The 12514-nt window shown below is 64.7% G+C and overlaps 3 protein-coding genes across 3 annotated transcripts; 1 reads left to right on the top strand and 2 right to left on the bottom strand.

Annotated features, from left to right (window-relative positions):
* Positions 1-97: 97 nt before the first annotated feature.
* MNEG_8669 (hypothetical protein) lies at positions 98-5097 on the top strand (the record flags this gene model as incomplete). Its single annotated transcript, XM_014042861.1, has 13 exons — positions 98-112; positions 308-403; positions 607-693; positions 1071-1235; positions 1498-1686; positions 1890-1985; positions 2187-2273; positions 2519-2683; positions 2870-2983; positions 3145-3246; positions 3516-3650; positions 3879-3989; positions 4195-5097. 13 exons carry the CDS (start codon positions 98-100, stop codon positions 5095-5097), a joined length of 2265 nt encoding a protein of 754 aa, XP_013898315.1.
* A 1237-nt stretch (positions 5098-6334) lies between these two features.
* MNEG_8668 (hypothetical protein) lies at positions 6335-8716 on the bottom strand (the record flags this gene model as incomplete). The annotated part of the gene is made up of 1 exon (XM_014042860.1): positions 6335-8716. One exon carries the CDS (start codon positions 8714-8716, stop codon positions 6335-6337), a length of 2382 nt encoding a protein of 793 aa, XP_013898314.1.
* A 1592-nt stretch (positions 8717-10308) lies between these two features.
* Positions 10309-11717, bottom strand: MNEG_8667 (hypothetical protein; the record flags this gene model as incomplete). Its single annotated transcript, XM_014042859.1, has 6 exons — positions 10309-10538; positions 10704-10767; positions 10955-10996; positions 11302-11405; positions 11628-11649; positions 11712-11717. The coding sequence occupies 6 exons, from the start codon at positions 11715-11717 to the stop codon at positions 10309-10311; spliced, it is 468 nt and encodes a 155-aa protein (XP_013898313.1).
* Between the last annotated feature and the right edge of the window lie 797 nt (positions 11718-12514).

The following is a 12514-nucleotide window of genomic DNA, read 5'->3' as shown; positions in this document are numbered from 1 at the left end:
AAAGGAGGCCTCGCTGCAGCTGGCCCAGCAGCAGGGGGAGCTGCAGGCAGCGGTCGCGGCGCTGGAGCAGCAGAGGGCCGCGCGGCGCACTGAGATCATGGAGGAGGAGCAGGTGAGGGAGGATCCGTTGGGCGGGACGTGCGCGTTTGGGGGCCTGGGCCCGCCCTCATGCCCTTTGCTCAATCTGAGTTTGCAGTACAGCCAGCAGAACAGCTTCCTTCCTGGCAATTGTCCACACATCGACTTTTGTCGCGGTGGCGTTACTGGTGACATGTTTCATCCCAATCACCCTCCACATTTTACCCAGGCGATGGCGGCGAAGCGCGAGGGCCTGCAAAGGGAGGAGGCGGTGCACGCCCAGGCGGTCGAGGAGCGCACTGCCGCCATGACTAAGTACTTCCAGGTGGGAGGGGGTCCTGCTCCCCAGCACCTGCAGGGCTGCTAGAGGTTGTTCAGTGTGCGCTGCCTGCCACAAGTCAGAGCACGTGTGTGCGCCCCCAGCGCGAGCGACCAGTCTGCACGCCGCTTCTCCAGGGGCTTCCGCCGTCGCGTCAGCCTTGCCCCTCACCTTCCCCTGCCCTGCCCGGCCGCTTGCTGCCTCCCCAGTCTGCTCAGGCGCAGCTGGCGCGGGGCCAGGCGAAGCTGCAGCAGCGCAAGGAGGCGTGGTCACAAGAGTCTCGGGCGCGGCAAATGGTGCGCCGCGCATGCACACCCTGCTGGGGGCGCAGCTTTGTGGGAGACGCGACGGGTGGTCTTGCTGTGCGGGCATGCCGGCGCCTCGGACGCTCAGTTTTGCGGGCTGCCAGCTGCACGCGGTGCCACGCCTGTGACGTGCCCGCTGTCTGATTGGAGAACAAAAACAGCTACTTATCAACCCCCACCCACTGCAGCACATACACACACAAACACACGCACGTACGCGCGCGCGCGTGCATTCACACGCACACGCACGCACACGCACACACACGCACACACACGCACACACACACACACACACACACACACACACACACACACACACACACACACACGCGCACGCGTGCGCGCATGTGAACGCTTGCGTCACGCAGGCGCAGGAGCGGGTGGACCGTGAGCTGCGCGCCAGGGAGGAAGGGCTGCAGGTCATGGAGGAGGACATGCGCACCAGGCTGGTTGCGGCGGGCATGGCCGCTATGGCCGTGCGAAATGTGATGATGAGGGCAAAGGCAGCGGACGCGGAGGCCGCCGTGATGCAGGTGCGGGCGGGCCGACAGAGGGTATACGGACTAAAGGGGTTTGGGGGTGGGAGGGAGATGCAGCCTGGTGCACAAACGACACGGCGCTGTGCACCGCAGGTAGGGAGGTTTGTGCATTCATAGCCCGGCTTTAGGGCCTGATGTGTCGTTGTCTTGGTTGTGGGTGGCCACTGCCAGCTGCCTTTGCTCACTCCTTGCCCTCTGGTGCATAAGTGACCACTCACCATCGCCCCTTGCGCCGTTACCGCATCGTCTCGGGCAGGCGGAGGCAAGGCAAGACGACGCCGAGCGGCGGGAGGGCGAGGCGCTCGTGGCGGCCATGGTGGCGGGTGCATTCGCCAAGGCTGAGCAGCAGGCCGCGGCGCACGGTATGGAGGAGCTGCAGCGGGCGGTTGATGCGTTCGAGCTGGAGCGGGCTCAATGGCGCGTGATGGTCTCGGAGGAGGAGCAGGTGAGGGGATTGGTTGTCAGTCGTGGGGTGTTGTCTTCAGGGCGGGCGGAGGTCCACCCCCCTTGCCATATGCATGGCTCCGTTTTCGGGGGGCAGCCGAACACTCTGCATTTTTCCAGCAGCGGCCCGCCCCTCGATTCATTTATGTGTCTACCCAGGCCGATGCCGCGACCTGCCATCCACCGCGCCCGCCCTTGACGCAGGCACTGGCGGCGAAGCGCCAGGCCCTGCGCGTGGACGAGGCCGCCCACAGCGAGCTGCTGGAGGCGAGGCAGGGCGCGTTCAACTTCTGCTGCCAGGTCAGCGGGTGGTGCGGCCTGGTGGCATCTGCAGGGTGCCGACGGCGAGCGCTGCTCTGTATGCTGCCTGTTTGCAGTCTACGACAGGCCCAGCTATGCCACGCAGCCTTCAAGCGGGCTACGCCAACACTCCCTGCCCTGCGCTTCGTCCTTTAGCCCCCCCCCTTCCTCAAACGGCCCCTTCGTCCCCCAACTCCCTAGAGGAAGCGGCAGGAGGTGGCGCAGGCAAAGGAGGAGGTGCGGCAGAGCAGGGCGGCTTTGGAGCGGGACGAAAGGGCGCTGGACGTGGTGGGTCGCCGGAGGCGCGCCCTGCTTGGGAGTGGGGGAGCACTGGGCAGTCATTGCTTGAATGGCAGGCCCGTTGCTATCGGCGCGGTGCCAGGGCAGACTGGCGGCCAGAGGCACCAGCACTCCTGCGCCACGCGCCAGCCTCGGTGCAGCTCACGTGCACTGTTGGCAACCTACAGAGCGCGCTGCAAATGCATCACTTCATCTTGCTTGCGCATACGACCAACACCCCATGTGCGCCGCAGGAGCGTGAGAGGTCTGACGTGGAGCTGCGTGCCAGGGCGGAGCAGCTGCGCAGGGAGGAGGAGGACTGCCTCACCAGGCTGGCGGCTGCGGACATGACCGCCACCGCCTTCTCCAGGGTCATCATATGGGCGGAGGTGGAAGACGCGCAGGCGGTAATGAAGCAGGTGAGGGGGGTGAGGGGCTGCTGCATGTATGTAGACAAGGACTTGGTGCCGAACCGCGTGCTGTAGCCTAGGAGCCCGACCTATGCGTGGTGCCCTTGCTTGTTGCTTTCCACCATCTAACCTCTACCCACGTGTGCTCTAACGACGCCTCACAATGGCCCCTGGCGCTTTTACATTTCCCAACAGGCCGAGGCGCGGCGTGTCGACGCCGAGAGGCGGGAGCGTGAGGCCATCGTGACAGCCGTGGTGGTGGGCGCAATTGTCGGTGTCAAGCAGCAGGCCGCGGCTTGTGAGCTGCAGGTGAGGCCGCCTGGGGAAATGGGCGACGGCGCGGCGGTGGTGGCGGTGGGCTTGTGGTGCCGGCCAGCTATGCTCGCTGCATTCCAGCCCCAGTGTCTGAACCCAACATGCCCCTGGATCAGTCCCATGCTGATCACGACTCCCCTCTCTGCCGGTGGCAGGGGGTGGCGGCCGAGCTGGAGTCTCTGAAAAAGGAGAAGGCCGCCCACGGCGCCGTCACTGTCGCTGCCGGGGCGGCCGATGTTATGGGCTGCTTCATCATGGTGCGCGAGAGGGGCTTGGGTGGATGGGCCGCCCCTTAGAAGCAGCGGAACCCTGCAGGGCGCCCATGAGGCGGGGCTGTGCACACTCAGCGCCAGGGAAGTGGCCGCGCGGCTGCGCACTACAGAGCAGCTCCTGCCGCGTCATGACCCGTGTGAAAGCCTTGATGCTGGTTACCTGGGGCCCCAGCCACGCTGCAACGTGTTTCTCCTATCCAAGGGGCCCTTCACATCCTGCGCGCTGCGCCTCACCTGATCGCTCATGACTTCAGGAGCCATCCGAGATGGCAGCGCCGCCGCACCAGGGGACGGAGTGCGTGGACGGCACGCCGCCGCAAGAAGAGGAGGAGGATGTGCCAGGGGGAGATGCGGAGGGCTGCGCGCTGAGCGGGGAGCGGTCACTCCAGGTGAGGGGTGGCTTTGCTGGGGTTACAGGTTGGTGGGCATGCCTGTTTCAGATCCCTACAGAGCGTGTGCAATAGACTGCGATTTCTGGGCGTCTTCACTGCTTGTGCCTGCTGCCTGCAAAGGGCTGGTGAAGCCTGCAGCCTACTTTCCCTGTTGCGCGGGCCTTGGCGGGCCTTGCCTCAGCACCTCCTCCTGATCGGCTCGCTCGCCCCTGTCGTCACCCACAGGCCCTCACGACGAGCACCAAGATGGAGGCAGGGGAGGCGCCCCATGGCCCTCCAGGCCAGGAGCCGCAGCCAAACTCTGCCTGTGGGGCCACGGATGAGGGCCAAGACCAGGTGAGTGGCTATCAGGCTGGTTTGGTGGCTGGGCAGGCTGAGGGCAACGAGGAGGGGCGGGCGGGTGACCCGGAATATGGCCGCTCAGCTGCCTTATGGGCGTTGTCAAACTGGCCAGCCTTCAACCGTTGAGCAGCAAAACCCCTCCATTCCAGCGGCCTCTTGCACACGTCCATACGCATCGCCCTCACGCTCACCGACGCAGGAGGCCGAGGCGCCCGCGGCATCAGTCATTCCTGAGGCCAATGCCAGCGCCGGCTTCAGCGACGACGCCAGCACGCCGCAGGACTCTGGGGAGCCCACCCCGCGCACCAGCAGCACTGGCGGGGCCCTGCAGGCCGAGAGCATGGGCGAGGGCGAGGGCGAGGGGGAGGGTGAGGAGCAGCCTCCCTCGCTGCTGACTGCCGGGGCCGACGTCAGTGGCAGCCCGCAAGAGGCGGGCGGAGACGACGAGGCCTGGCAGGGTCCGGACGGGGAGGAGCCGGCGGCAGACAGCGTGCCCTTTGTCCGAGGCCGCCACACCCGAGGGGGCAAGCGGCACAGGAGGTTCCTTCGACACAAGGCCAGGGAGGAGGAGGAGCGCGAGCAGCAGTTGCTGTTGGAGCAGCACCTGCAAGAGCAGCAGCTGCAGCAGGCGGAGGAGCACGTGCAGCAGCAGCAGTGGGGGCAGCAGCACTGCTGGCAGCAGGCACAGCAGCAGCAGCAGCGGCAGCAGCATGCGCGGCAGCAGCATGCGCGGCAGCAGCAGCAGCAGCAGCAGCAGCAGCAGCAGCAGCAGCAGTGGCAGCCACCCGTCCATGCGGGCGTGAAGGGGTGGCCCCCACAGCTGCTGGCAGCTGGCGGCTGGGACTTCAAAAGGGCGGTCGTTCCGGGGTCAGGGCAGGGCTCCGCTAGCTTTGATGCTGGGCGGCGCGGCCCTCTGTACCTGCAGCAGACTGCGGCCGTGTACGGTCCCCAGGGCGGCGGGACGAAGGGAGTGCCGCTGCATTGGCAGGCTGCGTCTGCCGGTAGTCAGGCGGGCAACATGGCGCATCTGAACGTGGGGCCGCCCATCAATGGCGCGCTCTGGCGCGGCGGGCGCGTCCCCGGCACGTTCTTAAACGCGTGATTTGGATGTTGTAAGGGGCCTTCAGACATTCAGGGCCGTGTGCATGCGCGTGCATTGCATGGTTTTCTACCCTGACTGCTGATGTCTGAGCCCCTTTGTGGCAACCTAATGGCTGGGGAACGCGTATGCAGCGGTCATGCACTACTTGCTTTCCTCGGAAAGGCGTGTGAACTCCCTAGCAACAAGAAGGCAGTGGTCTGACGTCACGGTGGTTCTCGTGCCGGGTGACGTCTGCCTGCAATATTGCCTCTGTCTTGTGCCTGGATTTCAGAATCAAGTGCTGGCATCTTGCATGATTTTGTGGGTTACAGTATGTTCAGGCGTCATGTGATCAGGTGGCTCGGTAGGCAGGGAGCATGACATTTAAGAGAAAAGACCTCAACCGGCAGACGGACAGACACAGGTCAGTTTGGCATGCGAAATGATTATATGGCCATGTGCCCGCTTGGCTGCGCTCGTGGTTTTGTGTGCAGTGCGAGAGGTATGACGGGAGTGCCAGCAGTATATTGTATGCGGCAAAGCGGTGCACTGGCGGCGCGGGCCGCCGTGACAACTTTGTTGGCAGCCGAGTTCAAGTGGGCCGCGCGGTTGGCCTTGAGCGCCCCAAATGCTCCTGCAGGGCGCTTGTCTCACCCCAGGAGAAGGCCGTAACCCCTGATCGTGCGCGCGTTTCGCCACACGCAATGATTGATGGGATACAAAAGGTAAAGAAAGGTGGCGAGACGCATTGGCAGTGGTAGAGAGAACCCAGTTGGCCCAGGGGCCCCCAGCCGCGCGTCCCTGGCAAGCGGACTCTGGTTGTGGGACTTGCGCCCCGCTATTGCTCCCCGACTGCACCCAGGGGCGCGGCGACTACGGTGTGCGGTGTCGCTGCTCGGCGCGCGGCGTGAGTGCGGCGCATTCGCGGCAAACGCATTGGAGTGACATTTGAGATCATGGCGTCCGAAACATTAGATCAATTGCAACATGATGTTTGCCTACGGAGTGGCGATTTCTCCGAGGTTGCTGACGCCCTCGCCCAGGGCGCGCCTTGAATATCGGCTATACCACCCAGCACCAGCACCGCTTATTCAGGCGTGCGCAGTGGCGACGTGCCGGGGCGGCTCTCGGGAGCCGCGGCCAGGCGGGTGGTCCGCACGACAGGCTGCATCGGCTTGTATAAGCACAAGCCCATGATGGGGCGCGGCCGAGGAAAGGGAGGCGCGACCTCCCTGCACTGACATCTCACCCCAGGCTTTCATGCCTTCACTGCCTCGACGGCGGCCGTCTCGCGCCGCAGGGCACCCCAGCCGCTGAAGCCGAGTCGGGCCAGCATGCCCGACGCCCCGGCCGCGTCGCGACCGCAGCTGCCGCCGGCCGCGGCGCAGTCTGCCGCGTGGGCGGGCGGCGAGTCGCAGTCGCAGTCGCAGCCTGGGCCCGCGCACGCGTCGACGCGCACGAGGGGAAGCGGCGCGAGCGCCACAGGGATGCCGTCTGCTTTTGGGGTCGCGCCAGAGAGCGCTGCGATGACAGCCTCTGCCAGCACGCGCTCCGCCGCCGCCTTGGCCTCGCACGCCGCGGCCGCCGCCGCGTCGGCGCGCGCCTGGCCTTCGGCCGCCTCGGCCCGGGCCCGTGCTGCGGCTACAGACGCCTCCGCGGCCGCCTCGGCGGCGGCCGCTGCCTCGGCGGCGAGCGCCTCCTGAATGTCCGGCAGCAGCGTCGGCCGCGCAACGGGCGCAAACCTGAACAGCCGCGCGACGAGCCACACGCCCTTGCACGCGGCGCCGCCGCAGCCGACCTCCCCCCGGTAGTACGCGTCAAACGCGCGGCCACCGCCCTCCTTGCCCACAAACATCGGCCGCCGCAGCTTCTTGCGCAGCTGCCGCGCGCGCCGCAGACCGAGCAGGGCCGCGGCACCGCTGACGTCGGAGGCGGCCGCGAGGGCGGCTGCGGCGTCGGCGCGCGCGCGGGGGGCGTCGCAGCCGGCGGCGGCCTTGGCGCTGCCATCTCCAGAGGCGCAACCAGCGCTGGCGCCGCCATTTTCGGCGCCGTCGGCATCAAAGGCGCAGGAGAAGGGGCCTTCCAACATGACGTCCTGGCGCCGTGGCGTGTCGACGATGCTGCGGCCTCTGCGGCTGCCGCGGCACGCGCTGCTGCCGCTGCTGCTGTTGCTGCTGCTGCCGCTGCTGTTGCTAGCGGCGGTGGTGGTGGTGCTGCTGCTGCTGCTGTCCTTGTCTCTGCTCCTGCGGCTATGGCTTTCATGATGGCTGTGGCTGCTGCCGTGGCCGTCCCGAGCGTGGCTGTGGCCGCTTCCGCTGTGTGCGTAGTCTTGGCTACTGCCCCCGCTGTGGCCACCACCATCGCGGGTCCTGTGGCTGTGCCTGCGGTCCTTGCGGCGCTGGCGGCGTTCTTGCTGGCTGCGCTCCTGCTGCATCCCCTCACTTGTGCTGCTGCAGCCGCCATCGTTCCTGCTGCTTTGGGAGTCCCTCTTTCTGTGTTCCTCATGCTTGCTGCTGTCGTCGCGGCTGTTGATGGTTCTGCTGCTGCTGCCGCTGTTGCTGCTGCTGCTGTTGGCCATGGCTCTGCTGACACTACTGCTGCCGTTGCTGGTGCTGCTGCTGCTGCTGCAGCTGCTTTCGCCGCCAAAGCCGCCTCCGCCGCCGCCGGCATTGCTGCTGCTGCCGCCGCTGCTGGTCTTGTGGCGGCCCTTCTCGCCCTTCCTCTCGCAGCCCCCTTCAATGCTAGCAGCACTTGCGGCGCGCATCAGCTTCTGCGCTTGCTGCTCGGCGCAGGCGGCCTCTCGCACGAGCGCGTCTGCCATCCATTGCTGCTGCTGCTTACGGCGGCTGCGGCGCTTCTGGCGCTGCACCTCAAGCTCCTCGCCGCCAGCCGCTGCCACAGCACTCCAGAATGCTGACTTGGCGTCGGCCGCAGTGGCTGCCACTTCCACATCTTCCTGTTGTAGCTGCGCGTTGCCGGCCTCCTGCAGCTCAGGGCGCGCTGACACTGCCGCGCCCACTGCCCCGCCAGCATCTTTGGACACAGTGGCAGCGTCGGCGCCGTCCACGGCGGGGTTGTCAGCAGACAGGCTGGCAGCGCCGCCGTCATCACGGCCCGCGGCCCCGAAAGTCGCAGCGGCAACAGCAGCCGTGCTGTCCTCGCTGTCCACGTCCGTGGACTCGACTTTGCCCGGCACGTTCGCCATCAAGGGCCCGAAACCGCTGCTGCCACTCTTGCCGCTGTTATCGTTGTTGCCGTTGTTGCCGCTGCTGCCGCTGCTGCTGCCGCCTTCCTTGCTGCTGCTGCCGCTATGCTGCTGGCGCAGCTGCAGCCGGTTGCCACAGGCCAGGCCAGACAGCAGTGAGGCCGCACCCTGGCGTAGCAGGCGCGAGGCGCCGGCCAAGGGTTTCCGCCTCGTGCCGGCCACCGCCACAGCCCCGACGCTGTCGGCGTCGCCGCCCGCCACCGCGCAATCCCAGCAGCGGCCGCGTTTCGTCCGTACACCTTGGAGCTGGGCCGTGGCGGCAATCATTGATTTGCTCTCAGCCGTCTGGGGCAGCACCGTTGCGGTCTCTGCAGCGACAGCTGCCGCATCTGCAGCCAAGGCTGCGTCCACGCCCGCGTTCTGGTGGTCTGCCATCTGGGCAAGCAGTGTGCCGCGTATGTGGTGCAGCAGCGCGGCGGCAGCTACGGCCTGGTAGGTGTGCGAGTGCCGCCGCTGCCGCAAAGAGAGCGCGCCGCTGCGCCGCAGCAGGAGCTTTGGCTCAGTGCCGGCTGCGTACGGTGCGGCGTCGGGATGGTGCGGGGGGAGGGGGCCCGGTGTGGGGGCGGGCACAAACGGGCGGGCGTTTTACCAGGACACACCAGGGGGGGCGTGTGCCCTGTGCTACTTCGTGGCGCATTCTAGGCGCTCAGGGATGTATGGAGCTGCGCTGCAGCCACTCGTGCCTGGCCGCTTGGCGTAATCGAGGCCATCAACACGCCCTCCACACGTACGCACCGATCTTGCGAGTGAGGCCAGCGGGCACAGAATAACCGCTGGCAGCGTACGCTGGCAGAAGCAGCACCGCCGCCGAGCTTGCGACCGCCGCCGTAGAGGCGGATCCACCAGCGCCCATTGAGCTGCATGGGCGGGCGCAGCCAGAGCACACCAGTGCAGTGCCTTGAGCTGTTGCAGGGGTGCGGCACTGCCGGCACAGCGGGCCGTGCACATGTTGGCAGATTGCGCATGATACGCACGCGAAGATGTATGATTTATTGAATTTTCTATTTGATACCAACCTCAAATCGTGGTGCACTCCAGGACAAGCCCTGTTGCTGTGCTGGCCGAATCAAGAACCGCGGGGCTTACAGGCACCCCTTTTCTTCAACACGCTGCATTAATTCCGTGCTCCTCAAGCTGAACGCGAAAGCCGCGGGCCGATGATTCTGCAACCCGCGGCCTAGCGGCTACGACGCCCCAGAAGGGACGGTCGCGCGAGGCCTAAGACGCCTTGATTTATATAGATACGTACATAGAGCCGGCTTCAACGGCGCTTCTGGGTTGATGGTGCCTGCGAGACGCTGGAAGCCCTGTGGACGCAGTTGCACCTGCGCCCTGCCAGGCAGGCGCCGCCACCCTGCCGCCAGCTCACGACAGGCTGTCAGCTATCCCTCGCAACAGCAACAACGGATATGAAACATCAATTGTTTTATCGTATTTTAACTGTATGAGTTACGGTAGTTCTCCCGCACTCAGACAGTCCAGCTCAGAACACGCATGATACAAAACGCTGAGCAGGTGTGTCTAGTAGAAGGCACCTGGTGGCAGCTGTCCCCATCGAGGCACGCAAGGTGAAATCGCGGGAAAGGCCTGCCGGTGACGGCATGGCATACCAACATGCCCCCAAACAGGCGGGCATTCGTACACGCTGCAGTGCTTAATCCAGTATGCATGCTCAACTTGTTCAAGTGAAATACGGCTTTACATGTCACGAGATCCTGCCAGATAAGACTGAACTCAGCACATAAACAAGCCACAGCATCTAACAAACAATTGTGTGCAAATGTGGTCGCTGTTCTCCAAAACCAAGGCACCAGCTTCTCAACACAAGGTAGTGGCGCTTCTTTGACTGAACGGCTTCTTTGTAAACAAGTGCAACTGTGCGTGCCAGTGTGTGTGCCAAGTTGGGCGTTGCGCGGATGCCTGCTGCCTGCAGCAACCCCACTATGCATCGTGATGGCCCGCCATGCTCACAGCCCCTTGAACAGCGAGTTGAGTGCGTTGGCCGCGTGCTCGGCCGCTGAGTTAACCAGCCTCCCGGCCTCCGCAGCGACGGCGGCCGACGGGTCAGCGGCGTCGCCGCCCGCTGATTCTGCGGCGGCTGAATCAGAGGAAGGCGCCTCGGGGATGACATAATCGGGGTCAAACTCGACGTCGGCGATGACAGGGCGGTGGTCCGAGCAGCAGTGGCCGTTCTCGCCTGGTGAGGGGCGGCAGGGCGCACGGGCTTTTGCTGGGCGGGGGCGGGTGAAACAGCCCGCAGGCCGGCCTATTCGACAGGGGGTGCTCAGGCACAGCAGGAAAGGGTGAGGAGGTGTGGCATTGCTGAGCAGCCAAGCCGCACAAGCTGAGAAGAGGTGCTCACGGGTGTCCGGGGCGACGCCGTATGCGGCAGGCTTGAAGCCCTTGTTGGCGAAAATGAAGTCGATCTGGCCATCAACACAGTGGGAACATATGTCCGCCAGAGACATGCAGGGCGGCGTGACAGGCATTGGCTAGTTGGTGGAATCGCAAGGGCGACAGCAGCCGCGCAACAGCATCTCACAGCCCCCTGCCACCTGACTCAAAGCATACATGCAAAGCTGCTGTTGCAAATCAATCTTCCTCAACACTCACCTGGCTGTCGATTGAGCAGTCAAAGCCCACAAATGTGCCAACCTGGTAAGATGATCGTACAGTAGATTGAGTTAAGTTATCATTGGAGTTAAGTTATCATCCCAACGTAGCGCCGCACCAACAACCAAAGGACAATCAATGGCCAGCCTCGAGAGGCCATGCAGCGCTCCCAAGTCCCATACTACATCAGTCCAACATTCAGTGGCAGGCGTACGCCCAGGGTCCTGGAGAATTTGATCCATTGAGCGAGGAGTGGATGGCGAGGGGTGGTCGACCCGTCAGCTGGGTTGATCACCACCCTGTCATTTGCGATCACCACCATGACCTCCTACAGCGTGCACACCCACCTTGCCCAGCAGCCCCTCGATGCTGCTGCAGCAACTGCTGCACTCTGTGAGCTCTGTGGTCAGGCACGCCACCGCGGGGGACTCCTCGCCGCAGTTCAGGTCACCTTGAGGGGGCACAGACGGGGGAAGTAAAGGGGGGCGCGGGTGAGCTGGGCAAACAGCCAAGGGCAAAGCGGCCCGTCCTGGAAATGGCGCTGGTGAGTTCGCAAGCATCAGGCAGGCAGATCATGCAAATGGTTGGATAGCAATGCGATACGCGTCACATCTACCGGCCACCAAGGGCGCGTTGATGGCGCGGCTCAGCAGCTGATGTGCTGGGATCTCACCGACAACGATCGTCGGCAGGCCCTGCGAGACAATGGGCAGCTGCTTCAGAAGCAGCTGCGCCGCCTTGGTGCGAGCTTCCTCACTCTCATGGTCGACTAAGGTTTTTTCACAGGTGGATGGGCATATAGGCTTGATTGGGTGGGCAGGTTGTTTGCTTGCGGAACAAGGGGCAGCAACACACGGTAGGTTCATAGGTGGGTCAAGCAGCATGGGTGCCAACAGTCTGCTGGCCAGCAGGTTGCCGCGTGGAGCTTGAACCAGACCGGGTCGTTGCTGACAGCGGCTAGGGGCCAGCTCACAGTGCGTGTTGACGAAGCACAGGCGCTTGCCACTCGCGGAAACTGTGAACCTGTGGTGAAGTCGGGGTCAACGTGAAGGTCATCGACGGGTGCTATTGCTTGGACGCCGACGTGGGCGACAATTTGCGGAGGGGGGGGGGGTGCTGCGCAGCAACCAGCAGATGTTGCTGCAAGGGCTTTGGTTGCTGTGCTGGCACACGCCAGGCCAAAAGGTTGCAGTGCTTGAGCGGAGACTCAAGCTGGTTGTATGTCGAGGCAAAGCTGGGCCTGCACCAACCGCCGGCTTTGCTCCTTGGCATATGTCCCTTTGCCAGCACCCTGTACAGAAACAAAACGTGCCCATACAACCCCGCTTGCTCATGCCGGCTATTACGCAGGCTGGGCCGGGCGGCTGCTCTCAAAGACAGGGCCCAAGCCGGCCTGGTGCGCCTGCCCACCTGCCCCAGGTGGCTATGCGCGGGAACGCAGAGCAGCTCCACTGTGAGCCGGGGACGTCCGGTGTGTCGCTGTACCAGAAGGTGCCGCTGGCCTCCAGGGTCAGCACAGACGAGTCGTAGAAGATGGGGTTGAGCTGGACAGGTGGGGTG

The sequence above is a fragment of the Monoraphidium neglectum genome (genome assembly GCF_000611645.1).
Source record: "Monoraphidium neglectum strain SAG 48.87 unplaced genomic scaffold scaffold01670, whole genome shotgun sequence".
In the NCBI taxonomy this organism is placed as follows: domain Eukaryota; kingdom Viridiplantae; phylum Chlorophyta; class Chlorophyceae; order Sphaeropleales; family Selenastraceae; genus Monoraphidium; species Monoraphidium neglectum.
Note: the sequence above shows the minus strand (reverse complement) of the source record. Positions and strands in the feature narration are given on the sequence as shown.